The following is a 15,882-nucleotide window of genomic DNA, read 5'->3' as shown; positions in this document are numbered from 1 at the left end:
TGCTCCCGTCGTGCGATGTCTTGGCACCAGCTAGCTGAAGGCTTGCGTCCCACATCACATGGTTTCTCGGTATTCGGATTTTGCTATTTGCTCGTGTGGGGGTAAATTGCAGATTTGTCAATGGTACCGCGTCTGCGACGCGGGCGCCTTGCGGGCAGAGCCCTTAGCCACCCTTCATATCTTGCGCGGTCAAAATCCCTGTGCGGTCGCGGCGTGCCGTCCTCCTATCCCTCCGCTTGGTTGTCTGTTTTCTTTCTTTCTTTTGGGTTCCAGGAAGCAAAGAAAAGTAAAAAAAGGTGGTTGCAAGGCTACGAGTGCATGTGCATGTGCATGTTGTTGTCATGTAGCACAACGAAAAATCCAATTTATCAAGTCCAGTGAGGGTGAACCTTCTTTTCTAGACGGCTAGGATTGAGAGCAGCCTCGCTCTCAATCCTAGAAGTCGAAGGATTGGGAGCAGCACTCCTCGCAATCGTGGCATCTCTGTGCGATTGTGAGCGCCTACGCTCGCAATCCCACATCTTCTAGGTACTAGGATTGCGAGCGGGTCCCCTCGCAACGTGGGATCGCGACTGTTTGGATTGTGAGGAGACCATCCCGGCGCGCTCACAAGCGCTCGCGGCTGGAGCGACTGGTTGGGCTTTCGCAGGTTTTTTCCGGCAAACAAAAAGGAAAACAGAGGGTCCCCAGCACTTTGCGTTTCCGGAAATTTCCAGGGGAAACAGAGCTCAGAGGGTGTTTGGTGCTCCATTCAGCATTCTGGAAACTCGCGAGTTTCCCTGAGTCCGAGAGCTGGTCTGGGGCAAAATCTGAGGCAAAATTGAGGAAATCGACAAAATACCCAGGCGGTCGCAGGGTAATTTCCAGGTGCATGCACATGTACACGGGTTCTCCGCGAAATTCCCGGCATTTTGCCGATTTGGGCCTAAAATTTGGCTGATTTTGGGCCCAAACCAGCCTCAGACTCGGCTCAGAGCCCAAAATTTGACGATTTCCACGCAGTTTTCCCGGGAAAATAAGAAAGAAAAGAGAGGGTGTTGCAGAGAAAAAAGGAAAGGAAAACAGACGCGAGACGGGGTGCGAGAGGCAAACCTGCGAAAGCCCAAGCGACTGGGAGCGCCCCCTGTGCGCCTGCCAGCAATCCTTGGATCTTTGGTACGATTGTGAGCGCAGCCGCTCATAGTCCTACATACATACAAGATGTAGGATTGCGAGCGCTACTGCTCGCAATCGGAGGCATGTTGCTCGGATTTGTGAGCAGTGCTGCCCGCAACCCTAGACTTTGCTCGGATTGCGAGCGCGCTGGTAGTAGTCGTAGGCGTCACCAGCCACCTTGGGAGCGAAGCTGCTCGTAGTCCTAGAAGAGAGAGATTTTTAGAAGCCAACAAGAAATGTGTCACACAGAGTGATTTGCAATTGCGCTCGGCAGCTTGTCGACTACCAGCCGGAGCCGGAGTCGGAACCGTAGCCGAGATGGTCTTCGAGGGTGTCGAATATGTCATTCGCCTCGCTAGTGGAGCCGGTGCCGCATGAGTCGCGGTCGGAGGAGGAGTCGTCGGAGGAGCGGTCGGACCGCTCGCGCTTGTCGCGCCTGATGCGCTCTGCGCCGAAAATGGAGAACTCGCGCTTGTCGCGCCTGATGCGCTCTGCGAGGGGGCCGGGGTCGTGGTCGTCGTGCTCGAGCGTCGGGTAGGTAGCGCGCCTTGCGACCTTGTCGGCCGAGCTGCCATCCCAGTAGAAGGTATACCAGTCGCCGCGGGGGTAGAACCAAGCGTTTACCAATCTGTACCATCCGAGAGCGGCCGCCTGAGCGGCCTGAGCAGCCGCCTGAGCAGCCGCGCGCTAGAAGATGTAAAGAGATGTAGGATTGCGAGCGTAGGTGCTTTCTTAAATTTTGGGTATTTAGCGTGCCACAAGAGACAAGGGTTGGGCGTGCTCCTCACTCCCTTCGTTGCGTTCCTTTGGCACGGGCGCTTCATGTAACATGCTGAGGCTTGCTCCGCCTCCGAGGAGCCTACAGACCGTATGCAATTAATTTCCTGCGGCCAGGTTGCTACTCCGAGACGTCGGATAAGCACCAACGGCCAATGCACGAGGGGGTGTCGGTGGAGACTTGTTCACACCGGTATGCCTTGCCCTTTTGGTGCTTCTAAGTAGACGGCTATGCTCTTAGTAGACTGTGGATGTGTTCACAGTCATGTGTGGAATTTCGGCGGGCCGAAATTCCTTTGTCCGCGGCGTCTTTTAGGCCGACGGACTTTTAGAGTCTTGTACAGCAGTGGCGGTCCGCGCACTGCGGTTTCTCTTGCTGCCGGCTGTCCGCCGACAGTCGAGTTCTGGCGCCTCATTTCTCCAGCGCCCGGTCGCCATCACTCAGCCGGTCGCACCATATAATGGAGCGGCTCGACGAGGACGACGACATCACCGAGGAGGAGCACGTCAGCCACGCTTTGCAGCGCTTCGCGGCGGGCGGGCATCCTCGTAGCGACAGCCCCGACGGCACCGTCCCCACCGAGTACCTGCAGCAGGACCACGATGAGACCCTCGAGCTCCCGGCGCACCAAGACCAGCGGCCCGGCGCCTGCTTCCTCTGCATGGCCGCGTTTCCCGTCGTCACGCTCCTCGCCATCGTCGCACTCTCGTTTGGCGCGGGCCTGTGGGTGCTCGCGACGCCGGCGGAGCGCTTCTCCGTCGACGACGCCCTCTTCACCGACGCCTCCAACCGAGACTGCATCCTCTTCCGTCTGCAGCGCTCCGGCGAGCTCTTTCAGCATTCCGCCTCCGCCTACATGCAACCCTCGCCGCGCCGGGCCCTCGCCTCGCTGGCGCCTCCCGCCGACCAGCCGCGGCAGCCCTCGCCGCTCTCGGGTGAGCGCCGCCGCCGCCGCAGGCCTCGCCACCCGCGGGTCCGCCGCACCTCCTCACCCCACGCCGCGCCTCGTCTGCGATTCAGGGCTCAACCGGTCGGCCACGCCTCGCCTCGCCTCGCGCCGCCTCGGCTCCTCGCCTCGCTCCTCCTCCTCCTCCGCCTCGTGCAGCTCCAGCCACCTGCCGCGCAATTCAGTGTGGCTCGTCCACACGGCTCGCCGCGACGGGTCGATCCTCGAGCCTCGCGCCACATCACGTCGTGCATCACACTCATGTTCTCTGACACTGCGTTGCACAGGTCGATCCTGGAGCCTCGCGCGCTGGCGCAGGCGCGGCTACCTCGAGCCGCCGCGCTCTTCCGGGACCCTTCCGGGACCCTTCCGGGACCCGTCCGCGAGTCTCTTGGCGTAGGCGCGGCTCGTCGAGCTCGAGCTGACTCGCTGGGCACCTGTTCACAGCAAGAGGTGTGAAGAGACGCTGTTCACAGGTGCGGCTCGTCGAGCTCGAGCTGACTCGTTGGGCGGCGGAGGGGAGGGACGGGCAGCCGCACTGCGAGGAGTGGAGGCCTCCTCTGCCGGGCGAGATCTAGCCGAGATCTGGCCGAGATCTGGCCGAGATCTGGCTGAGATCTAGCCGAGATCTGGCCAAGATCTGGCCGAGGTCTGCGCTCTAGTGGCCTCCTCTACGAGGCGGCTCTGCCCGCGGGAGGGGGGACCCGAGGGAGGGGGGACCCGAGGGAGGGGGACCCGAGGGAGGGGGACCCGAGGGAGGGGGACCCAAGGGAGGGGGGACCCGAGGGAGGGGGGAGGAGCGGCCAGACCCGAGGGAGGGGGGAGGAGCGGCCTTGCGAGTGCGTCTCCTCCTCCTCCCCCCCCTCCTCCCCCCTTCCCCAGGCGGCTTGCCCGCGGGAGAGCAGCAGCCCTGCGAGTGCGAGTCCGTGGACTCGGTAGTCAACTACCTCTGGCCGGCCGTCGAGGAGGGGGAAAACCGGGAAAACCCCCCCCTTTTTTTTGAGTTCCCCCCCCCTGGGGGCCCCCCCCCGCCCGAAAAAAAGGGGGCGGAGCCCCCTTTTGCCCCCAAAAAAAGGGGGGGGGGGGTTAAGTGGCCCCCCCCCCCCCCCAGGCCCGGTTTTTTTTGGGGGGAGGGGGGGAAAGCCCCCCCCCCCCCTTTTTTCCCCGGGGCAAGAATTTGCCTTTTTGGCCCCCCCCCCCCCCCCCCCCCCCCACGCCCCAGGCAGCTCCTCGCCGACCTGGGCCTCGCCCCGCCGCCTCGCGGCCCCGCCAAGAGAGACCTCGTCGCCCTCCGCTCGAAGCTCACCCTCCGCGGGATGAACAGCGAGGACTGGCGCGCAACTTCACAGAGCGGGAGACAGCGCACTTCCGGAGGGGTGGGGGGGGGGCGGTGGACCGCGAGCCCCTCCGAGCTTCCTCTCCCCTCCTCCCTCCCCCCTCCTCCCTCCTCCCTCCTCCCTCCTCCCTCCTCCCTCCTCCCCTCAGGCGCGACCTCGCCGGGCTGCTCGCACGCCTCTCGCAGCAGTACCCCCTGATCCGTGAGACATAGCCGAGAGCCAGCCGAGAGCCAGCCGAGAGCCGTGCGCCGGCCTCGCCTTTCCGCCCCTGCCCACCCCTCCCCCTCCTCTCGCGCGACCCTCTCGCGCAGGCACCTACTACGGCGGCGGCACCTCTCTCCTCTACGGCGAGCTGATGGCCTCCCTCTCGCACGACCTCTGGCTCCTGCTCCTCGCCTGCGCCCTTGTCGGCGGCTACATGCGCCTCTACTTTCGCTGCGCGCGGATGGCGGCGCTGGCGACCGCCCAGCTCCTCCTCTCCTTCCCGCTCCTCTACTGGTGCGTCTGCGTCCTCGGCGGGGTGCAGAAGCTCTCCGCTTTCTCCGCCGCGTCGCTCTGGGTGGTTGTCGGCGTCTCGGCGCACCCGGCGCGGCGCGAGCTGCTGCGAGAGGCGGGCGCACCCCTCACGCGAGGGGGGGGGTGACACCACAGGCGGACAACATGTTTGTCTACTGCGACACGTGGGCCCAGTCCGACAAGCTGCGCTGCCGCGGCGAGCCGCTTTCCCTCGCGGCGCGCCTCCGCTGGACCTGCCGGCAGGCGCTGCCTCCGCTGCTTGCGGCGGACCTCACCACCGCCTTCTCCCTCCTCATCAACTGCTCCTCGGCAGCGCCCTCCGAACCCCCCGCCCCGCCCCCCCCCTCCCACACCCCTCCCCCCGCCCCCTCCCCCACCCTCCCCCTCCCCCCGCCCTCTCCCGGCTCGGCCGCGGGGCGCAGCACGCGCCACGCTCACCGCACTCGCCTCCCCGCCGCCAGGCGATCCCCGCCGTCTTCCAGTTCGGCCTGTGCGGCGGCGCGCCTCTCCCCCTCCCGCCCCCAGCCCTCCCCGGCGGCCCCTCGAGCATCGGGGCGGCAGCCGCGAGTGTCGTCCACTGTCGCCTCCCCGAGCCGCAGGCGTGCTCATCCTCATCAACCTCGCCCTCGCCCTCACCTACCTGCCTCCCCTCCTCGTCCTCCGCGAGCAAGGCGCACGCTGCTCCCTCCCACACCACACTGCTCCCTCCCACACCACGCTGCTCCCTCCCACACCACGCTGCTCCCTCCCACACCACGCTGCTCCCTCCCACACCACGCTGCTCCCTCCCACACCACACTGCTCCCTCCCACACCACACTGCTCCCTCCCACACCACGCTGCTCCCTCCCACACCACGCTGCTCCCTCCCACACCACGCTGCTCCCTCCCACACCACGCTGCTCCCTCCCACCGCGGCCCCGCGGCGAGGGGCCTTCCCCACGACCCCTCTCGCACCTGTACCGCAGGCGCCTTCGGCCTCCACCGCGAGCCGCTGCCCGAGCCGCAGCGCGCCGCGCAGGCGCGGCGGCTGCGCGACCTCCACGCCTGCTGGTTCGCCTCGCGACGCGCCGTGCTGTGCGGCTTCGCGGCGTTGCTGCTGCTGCTCGCGCCGCTCGCGCTCTCGCTGCAGTACGGGTTCGACGACACCTTCACCTTCGCGCCCGACCCGACGATGCAAGCCGTCATCGACCGCGCGCGGGGCGGGCCCAACGGGTCGGCGCTCTTCCCCTCCGACCGGATGATGAGCGAGCGCCGCTCGCGCGCCCTCCGGGTGAAGAATGATCAGACCCTCGCCGTCGGCTTTCTGCCTCCCGACCCGCCCCCCGGCCCGCCGCCGCCGTCGCCGCCGCCGTCGCCGCCCGGCGCTCCGTTCTTCGCGAACGCGCCGCCCACCCTGCCCGGCACCGGCTACGCCTTCGAGGAGGAGGCGCGCGAGGCGAGGGACAAGGAGCTCGCCGCGGCCTCCCGCCCGCTGCTCGCCGCCGCCAGCTGCGGCTGCGACGTCCTCTTCAACCACTGCGGCGGCAAGGCCGCCTGCCTCAACCTCGCGACGGCCGAGGAGTGCCCGGTCGAGGCGGAGCGCGTGGCCTCGCTGCGCACGTGCGACCTGGCGGACGTCGGCGAGCTGTGCAAGGGGCAGGGCGAGTGCGGCACCGACGAGCACGCGGCCAACTGCCGGTACGGCGACGAGCCCCAAATCGAGCGCGCCGTCTACCGCCGGGTGGCGCTGCCGATCGGGATGTGCGGGCTGCGGCCGGACAAGAAGCTCTGCCGCGGCCACGACCGCTGCCTCGAGCCCGTGTCCGAGACGGAGTGCCCCGCGACGGAGGCGAAGGCCGACGCGCTCCGTAAGTGCGACGACGGCGCGCTGAGCGTCGGCGACCTCTGCGAGGCGGACGGCGAGTGCATGACCGACTTCCTGCTCAACAACTGCCTGTACGGCGACCTCTCGCAGAAGAACAGGGACGTCTACCAGTTCAAGTCGACGCCCGGGCCGAGCGAGGACGAGCGCGCGCGCTCGAGCTGCGTGCACATCGCGCCGCACTGCAGCCGGGACGGGTCGGACAAGGGCGGGCCGGTGCGACGCGGCAGCCGCCGGGGCGGCGTGTGGACGCCCCCCTCAGAGGCCCCCCCCCCCCCGCTCACACGCCCTCCCCCCGCCTCCTGCAACGCCCCGGGCCAGGTCGCGCTGGACGGGATGCTCGAGGTGGATGACTGCCCCAAGAGCGCCGACGAGGCGCGCTCGCTCAAAAAGTGCTCCGACCCGGCGCTGCAGATCGGCGAGCGCTGCGAGGCGGACGGCGAGTGCGGCACCGACGTGCAGCTCAACAACTGCCTCTACTACATGGACTCCTTCTGGGGCGCGCTCTCCGCCTTCACGGGCGACATCTACCGCAGGGTGGAGATGCCCGCCTCGGCGGCGGCGCTCCCCGACGACCTCAAGGGCCTCCTTGCCGTGGAGCTGCCCGACTACCACGAGGCGCTGCTCCGGGCGGGCCCGGGCGCGGCCGACGCCGGCGAGCCGGTCGACGTGCGCGCGCGCCCGCCGCGCCCGCCGCGCCCGCCTCGCCCGGACACGCCCGGACGCGCCCTGGCCCGCCGCGCCCGATCCCCTTGTGCCGCGCTCGCCCGCGCAGGCGCGCGCCGGCCGGACGTACGGCGTGCTGCTTGGGATGCTCTGCCTGCTCGACGGCGGGCTGCTGCTGCAGCTCGGGCATGCGCTGCGCACCCTCACGCCGCTCGCCATCTGGCACCCTCCGCTCGGCGCGGGCGGCGCGCTCACCGCCCTCTCGTCGCTCGCCGCCGCCGCTGCCGGGGGCGTCGCCGCGGTGCTCGGCGTGCTGGCGCTCGCGCTCCCCCTCTCCCTCTGCTACTTTGCGAGCGACGCAGAGGGGCTGCTCGGGCACGTTCTCGGGGTGCTGCTGCTGCTGCACTCCGCCGCGCTCGCGCTGCTCTGCCGCTCCCTCGCGGCGCGCGGCGGCGAGCCGTACGGCATCCTCGGCCCGTCGCACTCGATGCTGCGCCACCCCGCCGCCTCGACCCGCGGCACGGCAGCCGGCTCGCTCGCCTGCCTCGGCGGCGGCATCGCGGTGCTGGCGACGGTGGGCACCGTCTTCCCGAGCGGGGTGAGCGGCGACGTCGGGCTGGGCTGGTCGCTCAGCGGGCTCCGCGGCGAGGCGCTCCTCCTCGCGCTGGTGTGGCACGGCCAGTCGGTCGCGGTGGGCGCCGCCGCACGCAGCGCCTTCGATGGGCACTCTTCCGGCGCGGTGCGCGCCCAGCCGGGCCTGCGCTACCCCCTCGCGGCACTCGCGGCGGCGCTGCAGCTGGGCGGGTGGGGGCTGCTCCTGCTCGCCGGCTCGAGCAGCGCGCTGCACGCCGTCTTCGGCGCGGCCGGCCAGACAGTCGTCGGCGACCTCCTCGCCGCGTCGCTCCTCGCGAGCGGCGTCTGCCACGCGTTGGCCGCGGCGGCGGCGGGCCTCGCCGCGCCGGTGTGGCTCTTCCAGCCGTCCGACTGGGCGCGGCGCGACCCGCAGCTCGTCAAGAATTTGCACGGCGCGGTGGCCGTCGGCTGCGTCGCGGGGAGCGTGTGGGCGTTGCGCGCCGCGCACAACCCGCCCCTCGACCTCGACTTCGCGTGGAACGGGCTGCGGCCCCTCTCCGCCGCGGAGCTGCAGGCGCAGGTCGTCGCCGTCTTCCTCGGCATCGTCTGGGGCGGCGGCGCGCTCTTCTGCGCCGCGGTGTACTTCGTCCACCGCGAGGAGCGGCCGTGGTTCCTCCTGCGGCCCGTCGAGCCGGCAGGCAGGCGGCGCGTCGTCTTCGGCGCCGCCGCCGTTGCGCTCGCGCTCCTCGCGGCGTGCGTGCTGCTGCTGACGCGCTCGACCCTCGCCACCGCGTACGCCCTCGGCCCCACCGGCCGGATCGGCCTCTTCTTACTCGCGCCCTCGCTGCTGGTGACGGGCGTGCCGCTGCTCAAGCTCGCCAAGGCGATGAAGGCGAACGTACACCTCGGCATCTTTGCGCCGTGGGCGGGCGAGCCGTGGCCGCCGCCCGGCTCGCTCGGCCACACCGTGCAGCTCGTCTGCATCCTCGGCATCGTCGCCGCGTGCAACTCGGGCGCGCTCATCTCCCTCATCCTCGCTTGCATCCCGGACGACGCGGAGCTTGGAGGCGGCGGCTTCGACGGGTACGCGCTGCAGCTCTCGCTGCTCACTGGCACCGACGCCGTGCTCCTCGCCGCCGCCGCGATGGCGCAGGCGTCGCAGCGCCCGTCGCTGTGCTTCCGGCCGCTCGTCGCGTCGACCGCGCACCGCGAGGCCCTCGCGGACTTGCTGGTCGCCCTCTCCGGCGCCGCCCTCGCCGTGTGCCTCGCCATGCTGCGCTGCTCGGCCGACGCCGAGGTCGCGGGCGGCGTCTCGGGCTGGCCGCGCCTGACGCCGGTCGCGGTCGAGCTGTCGCTCAACGTGCACGCCGTCGCCTTTGCCGCCGCCGCGCACGCGATGCGCCACTGCATCGCGCTCGGCCCCTTCCAGCCGCCCCGCGTCTCCACGCACGCCGCCTGGCCGGCGCAGGCCGCCGCGGCGCTGGCGGCCGCGTGCTGTGGGCTCGCGCTCCTCCAGCCGCTGGCGGAGGCGCGCTACTGGGAGGCGGCCGCCAACGCGCTCGCGATGGCCCTCCTCGTCGCGACGGCGCTCACGCACCTGCTGCTCACCTCGCGGATCGTCGTCTGGCGGCGCGGCGAGCCCAACCCGCCGCGCGTGAGGTGGGGCGCCGTCCTGCTCGCGAACGGCGTGGCCGCCGGCGTCGGCGGCTGCCTCGTGCGGGCGTGCTTCCTGCCCGGCGCCGTGTCGCTGGCGCACTCGTCGCTGGTGCCCTCCACGCTCGTCCTCCTCGTGAGCTGCTCCGGGTTCGCCGCCCTCACCTGGCTGCCCGCCACCGCCACCGCGCTGGCGTGGTACACGGGCGAGCCGTGCCTCGGCATCACGGACGACGAGGCGCCCTCGGAGAAGGACCGGCCGAGCTGCGCGCTGCTCCTGCTGCTGCTCTCCCTGCTCTGCTCGGGCGTCGGGGCGGGCCTGGGCGTCGCCGCGCGAGTGGTTGTCCGGTTCGAGTCGGTGCCCGCCGGCGAGAAGATGCCCGCTACCTTCCTCGCAGCGGCCGAGGTGTGCGACGTCTTCTGGGGCGTCGAGCTGGTCGAGGCGGGGGAGCCGAAGGCGCGCTACACGCTGAGCAGAGGGGCGGGCAGGACGATGCTCAGGGAGGACCAGTCGGCGCTCGTCGAAGCCTGCGCCCAGCTGAACAAGCCGTGGTCGAGCGACAACCCAAACCCGTCGCACCCGATCGAGCGGGCGGACTGCGTGATGAGCGACTTCAAGGAGTGGCTGCTCAAAGACAAGAGCGGGGCCGAGGCCGAGGCCGCCTTCCCGCTCGAGCCCGGCGAGTTTGCGCCGCAGATGCACAGCTTCCTCTCGGCCACGCCGCAGTACCGCGAGATGGTGGGCTTCACCGGCCCAGACTTCGCGGCGGTGAGCTGGCTGCGCGTCCGCGTCCGCGCAAAGTTCGACGCGCGCGGGACGGCGGCGCTGCGGCTGCTCGCCGACCCGCAGCTGCTCGCGCACTACAAGCAGGAGTGGGAGGGCTGGTTTAGGAGCCTCGAGGGCGTCGCGGCGCGCGGCGTCTCGAGCTGCCCCAAGTGGAACATGCTCGCCACCGAGGACGCCTTCTTCCGCGGCGTCTACTCGGCGCTGCTCTGGACGCCGCTCTTCTCGATGGCGGCGGTGCTCGTCTTCTCGCGCTCGCTCGCCGTCGCGTACGCCGCGCTCTTCTGCCTCCTCGGGATGGTCGCGTCGGTGCTCGGCCTGATGCGGCTCTTCTCGATGCCGCTCGGCGTCGTCGAGGCACTCGCCCTCTCGCTCATCATCGGCCTCTCCGTCGACTACATCATCCACGCGGCGCACGCCTACACGCACTCCCTCCTGCCCGACCGCTTCTACAAGTCGCGCGCGGCGCTGCTCGCGCGCCTCCCGTCGGTCGTCGCCGCCGCCCTCACCACGCTCGCCGCCGTGCTGCCGCTGCTGCTCGCCCGCCTCCTCCCGCTCCGCGACTTTGGCGTCGTCTTCCTCTTTGTGACGGCCGTCTCGCTCGTCTTCTCCGCCGCCTTCCTCACCGCCCTGATGCTGCTCGGCCCGCAGGAGCCTGCTCGCCCCCTCCCCCGCCTCGAGCCTGCTCGCCCCCTCCCCCGCCTCGAGCCTGCTCGCCCCCTCCCCCGCCTCGAGCCTGCTCGCCCCCTCCCCCGCCTCGCGCCTGCTCGCCCCCTCCCCCGCCTCGAGCTTCCCCGCCCGGGCCCCTCCCCAACCCGCCCCTCTGCGCCCGCGCCCGCAGGACGTGCGCGGCACGCGCGGAGTGGCCACGTCGCCGCCCCGCCGCGCCGTCCGACCGCCGACGCCCGACGGGTCCGGCTCGGGCTGGGCGCTGCAGGTGGATGTCGGCGAGCCGGTGGGCCCGCACAGCGTGCCCGGCAGCCCGCACCAGGCGGGAGGCGGACTCGGCGAGGCTCTGGCCCCGCCGCCAAGCGACAGCAGGGAGTCCTCGGGCGAGATGCTCTGAGCTGCGACGGCCCCAAGAGCCGCTCGCGGCGACCGCCACGGCCAGGGCGCGACGCTCACCTCTAGGAGCGATCGCCCCTGCGATGATTGCAGCAGCCAGGAACGAGACGCCGGTTTGTGCTATATTGTGCAGCGAGTGGAGGCAGAGATGGAGAAACTTCCGGTGGGCCTCTGAGTGAGCGCGATGAGATTGAGAGAGAGTTATGTACATCGGGGAGTCGGAGAGACGAGAGCCCCGCCCCACCGTAGAGCCGTGTGTACGGGCGCTCTCTCGGCCCAGGGCTGTGTAGAGGGCCCATTGTTTGTTTATACTCGTGGTCATCCATATGCGCGTCCCTGGTTCAGGGGAACTGGAAACGAATCGGAAACGAATCGGAAACGAATCGGAACCCGGAAACGCATATGAACAAGACGACGAATAGAGGAAACGATATGGACACGGACGTCCTATCGAACGCGCAATATCGCAGTTCGCGAGGGACCAATTACAATGATTGTTCTGGGCCGCGGGCAACAGGATACAAACATACGCGGCCCAATACTATTTTTTATGTTAAACTGAACGGCCTCGCGCCGCGCCGTACAGCAGGCGCCAGATGACTGCGTATGAAGGCCAGGTGATGAGAGAGACCCAACTGACGCCGAGGCTCCGCTGCACGCCCCACAGCGCGCGCGGCATCGACGGGTGCGCAAAGGCGACGGGGTAGGCTGCGCGAAGCAGAAGCCAGATCCAGCCAAAGAAGGCGGCCTCGTTCGGAGAGGCTGCCAGCGCGTGCAGCCACACCGCAACGAGGAAGGGCGGCGTCTGCTCGAGCAGGTTACCGACGCTGCGGTCCATCACGAATATCAAGCCCTGGGTGTTTGGACGACCCGGGTACTTTACGGAAGCGAATTCAAGCGCCTTGTCCTTGTCGTGTCCCGCCTTTTCCTTGTTGCCCGCCTCGCGCCTTTTTTTGTGAATCCAGAAGGCGGCGGCCGCCTGGCCCTGCAGGAAGGAGTAGTAGAGCGCACACCATCCAATCGTAACGGCGACGGCCGGTCGGAGGTGTCGCTGCAACGGTGAGGCGGTCGGCGGCGCCTCCTCCGCCTCTGCCGACACGAATACCTCGTTGATGATCAGGGCGAGGAAGAGGAGCACGAAACCGAGGCACGCGTACGTGGGCAGGATGCCCTCTGTGCGGATGATGTAGCCCGACATGCGCAGCACCGCAGCGATCAACTGTATATGGACGCTGTCTGGTATAGCCCCAGCCCTCTCCGCGTGAACTCTCGAGGGATCTCGAGTTCGCACACCTACACAGCGGCTGCGGATAGTAGACCGGGTGTATGGACGGCGCGCCCAGCCAGCGAGCTGGCGGACGGCACGGCGCGCTAAAAAGAATTCCCCGGTGCGACGCAGCTCGGGCCGGACCCCGCCCATAGACCACCCACATTCATGGCACAGGCAATGACGCTCGACCAGTGGGGGACCAAGGGCGTCCCACAGATGATCGCGGACGTCACCACATCGAGGCAATCAAGAAGGGCCACCCTCTCGACTTTCAAGCCTTCCGCGTCACCATCGACGGGGAGGCGGCCAAGCTGCTGCCCCGCCTCTCGAACGGCGGCCAGACGCCCTACGCCACCGCGCAGGCGCACCACCTCGTCCCGATCCATGCCGCACGCATCGAGGAAAGCCTTCGCCCTCTCCCAGCCGGAGTGGTCCTTCTCGAAGACGAGGGCGGCCCGCCCAGTAAAGGCCCCCAGGTAGATCGGGTGCGCGTCCTTGACGCCTTGGCTCTTCCCGAAGCGCTGCAGCAGCAGGCCCGACGAGTTGAGGTCCTCCGGCAGGCCGCTGATATGCAGCAGCGGCGGCCAGGGAACGGTGGCGTCGAACGCATGCGCGTCCACCTTTGCGCCGAACCGCTGCACCGGCGCATCGCGGCGAACGGGTTGGGGTCCGCCTCCCCGTCAGACGCGCCCGGAGAGTAGCAGCCGTCGTCCGACCCATCGGGCTGCTGTGCTGCCGCCGATGGCTCTTCCCAGCGACTGCCGCTTCTCCCGCCGCCACTGCCGCGGCCGCCTCCTCCGCCACTGCCGCGGTCGCCGCCTCCACCGCCGCCGCCATCGCCCCAGCCGCCGCGGCCACCACCACTACTCCCCCAGCCGCCGCCGCCGCCGCCGCCGCCGCCGCCGCCACCGCCACCGCCACTGCTGCCGCTGCCGCGGTCGCCAACACCACTGCCCCAGCCGCCACCGTTGGAGCGGTAGCCGTCACGATTGGCGTGGTGCGAACGGCCGACACCATCAAAGCCGGTGTGTCGCGACCGACTGCTGCTGCGATACCGATGCTGCCGCGCGCATCGCGATACCTGTCGCGATACCGATCGCCGTGGCCCCCGTACCGATGGTTCTCTCGTTCGCGCTTCGACATCTCCTCTCAAAACTCACTTGTGGTTGACCGCGCGGCCAGCGACACTGAAGAGAAAAGAATTCACCAAAAAAATTCAAGGTAAAATCCAGGCGGCGTGCCGTCCTCCCATCCCTCCCTTGGGTGCTCCAATTTTTTATTTTTCACGCGACAGGGGCAAGGCGCGGCCGCGGGCGACGAAAGAATTTTAGGATCCAGTAACATCTAACAAACAAATCGCGACGGCGGTAAAACTCCCTCCCTCTCACCCACCATCCCCCCCCCGCTCGCCCTCCTCCACGAGCCGGCCGCGCTGCTCGGCTGCGATCATCGCACCGTCGCGCTCGTCTTCCCCGGTCCGCGTCGTCGTGTCCGTGATCAGATCGATGGCTTCAGCAAAGGCGACGCGGATCGGCGTGTACTCCATGCCGAGCTCGCGCTTCGACTTTCCCGCGTCGAAGCACAGCGTCCCGCTCACGGCAGTGCGGACCAGGTCCGTCGGCGCCGTGGGCGGCCGGCCAGAGACGAGGTTGGCCCACGCGGTCATCGTGCGGGCGCTCAGCCGCGCCACCCACGCCGGGATCTCAAAGGCGGGCGCTGGCTGGCCGGACAGCTCGGCGATGAGGGCGTAAAAGGTGCGCGTGGACAGCCTCTGGTCGCCAATCAGCCAGCGGTCGCCGCGGTCGCTGCGCGCGCGCGCGGCGGCCCGCACGATTGCCTCGGCGGCGTCGCGCACAGAGACGTACGTGAAGACGACCTCCCCAGCGATGGTTGCCGGGACAGAGCCCTGCACGAGGTCGAGCATCCGCATCACATCACTCTCCGCGTCCACCAGCTTTGGGTCCGCCCCAATGCAGCAGGCGAGGAAGAGCGTGCTCCCGCGCACCGTTCCCGACGCGAAGGCCTCCTGCGCGATAGCGTCGCCGCGGTGCTTGCTCGCCGCGTAGGCACTCGCGTGAGGACCCGGAGGCGTCTCCTCGGCAAAGACCTCCTGCGGCGCGCAGCAGCGGCCGTAGGCCAGCACCGTCGAGACCTGCACCAGGGCGGCCCCGGGATGCTTGCGGAGAGCCTCGATCAGGTTCCGCACGCCGGCGACGTTGACACGATCGAAGAGAGACGCGTCAGCCAGCCACCAAGCGTAGACTCCCGCGACGTTGATCACCACGTCGAAAGCGGACTCGCGTAGTGCGGCGTCCAGGCTCGCAACGTCCTCGAGGTCACCGCACACGGTTGTGCAGCCTTGCGGCAGCCGTGCGCTGCTGTCGCGGCAGAGCCCGAACACGGTGTGCTGTCGATCGACCAGCAGGCGGCAAACGTGGGAGCCGACGAAGCCGGTGGATCCAGTGACCAACACCCGCATATTTGCATGCACATGTCACATGCACATGTCGGTGCTTGCCGTCTCAGCCCGCTCGGAGTGGGCCACGGTAAAATTCTTTTCCAACAAGAGGCCGACTACACTTCCTGTCGTCTGTTGTTTGTTGTGCCCTTGTTTGTTTCTCTTGGCACCTTGGAGTGCTGGGGGGGGCGACAGGGAGGATGTGGCCTTGAGTTATGTGTACGCCAACTCAGGGTGTGTGGCAGCCAGCTGGCTGTGTGTCTTGTGAGCTTGTTTGTGTCTGTGTGTCGCTCGTGCGTGTCGTCATCATCTGTCCAGCGTCCACCCATACCGCGTTGGTGTCCAGTCCGAGCCTGGCTGTTCTTCACCTTTCTACCTACCTACCTACACGGTGAGCCATACGGACATTGCAGTAAACCTTTTCCTTCTAAGCAGGGCTACACAATGACCCTATAGTGTGGGGGTGTTCCTGGCGAGTTGTGATGAGTAGAATTAGACTAGCCAAGAGCAAAACTATTTTGAAGTTCATATATGAAAATACCAACTTGACAAACAAGTCTCTCTCTCTCCCAACTTGCCTATGTGCACGTCTCCGCGGCGGCGGCCCGGAGGGGGCCCGGCGGAGCGGTCAGAGCAGCACTGCCGGCCGGCGAGCGACTCTCGACTATAGTACGGGCTCTATTGAACGGCCTCAAGGTGCTCTCTAGGGCTCCGCTCGCCCGGCTACGACGCTGAGCTTCGAAGGAAAAGGTCTCGGCACGGCGTCGGAGAGCAAACTTCGGCGTTCGTCCATAGTGGAAGCTGGACGCACGTCGGCA

The 15,882-nt window shown here is 68.4% G+C and overlaps 5 protein-coding genes across 5 annotated transcripts; 2 read left to right on the top strand and 3 right to left on the bottom strand.

The window, feature by feature from the left end:
* Positions 1-1,437: 1,437 nt before the first annotated feature.
* On the bottom strand, positions 1,438-1,979 carry EMIHUDRAFT_218494 (hypothetical protein; the record flags this gene model as incomplete). Its single annotated transcript, XM_005759897.1, has 2 exons — positions 1,438-1,827; positions 1,944-1,979. The coding sequence occupies 2 exons, from the start codon at positions 1,977-1,979 to the stop codon at positions 1,438-1,440; spliced, it is 426 nt and encodes a 141-aa protein (XP_005759954.1).
* A 4,910-nt stretch (positions 1,980-6,889) lies between these two features.
* On the top strand, positions 6,890-7,916 carry EMIHUDRAFT_438573 (hypothetical protein; the record flags this gene model as incomplete). The annotated part of the gene is made up of 2 exons (XM_005759896.1): positions 6,890-7,264; positions 7,371-7,916. Coding segments are annotated over exons 1-2 (879 nt in total), but the record flags the coding sequence as incomplete, so codon positions are not given.
* Positions 7,917-10,067: 2,151 nt separating this feature from the next.
* EMIHUDRAFT_359286 (hypothetical protein) lies at positions 10,068-11,115 on the top strand (the record flags this gene model as incomplete). The annotated part of the gene is made up of 2 exons (XM_005759895.1): positions 10,068-10,914; positions 11,113-11,115. Coding segments are annotated over exons 1-2 (826 nt in total), but the record flags the coding sequence as incomplete, so codon positions are not given.
* Positions 11,116-11,889: 774 nt separating this feature from the next.
* Positions 11,890-13,749, bottom strand: EMIHUDRAFT_218491 (hypothetical protein; the record flags this gene model as incomplete). The annotated part of the gene is made up of 3 exons (XM_005759894.1): positions 11,890-12,555; positions 12,867-13,241; positions 13,573-13,749. 3 exons carry the CDS (start codon positions 13,747-13,749, stop codon positions 11,890-11,892), a joined length of 1,218 nt encoding a protein of 405 aa, XP_005759951.1.
* Positions 13,750-13,990: 241 nt separating this feature from the next.
* On the bottom strand, positions 13,991-15,085 carry EMIHUDRAFT_218490 (hypothetical protein; the record flags this gene model as incomplete). Its single annotated transcript, XM_005759893.1, has 2 exons — positions 13,991-14,377; positions 14,462-15,085. The coding sequence occupies 2 exons, from the start codon at positions 15,083-15,085 to the stop codon at positions 13,991-13,993; spliced, it is 1,011 nt and encodes a 336-aa protein (XP_005759950.1).
* Between the last annotated feature and the right edge of the window lie 797 nt (positions 15,086-15,882).

The sequence above is a fragment of the Emiliania huxleyi genome (genome assembly GCF_000372725.1).
Source record: "Emiliania huxleyi CCMP1516 unplaced genomic scaffold EMIHUscaffold_79, whole genome shotgun sequence".
Taxonomy (NCBI): domain Eukaryota; phylum Haptophyta; order Isochrysidales; family Noelaerhabdaceae; genus Emiliania; species Emiliania huxleyi.
The sequence above is the reverse complement of the archived record's forward strand: the minus strand, read 5'-3'. Positions and strand labels throughout refer to the sequence as shown.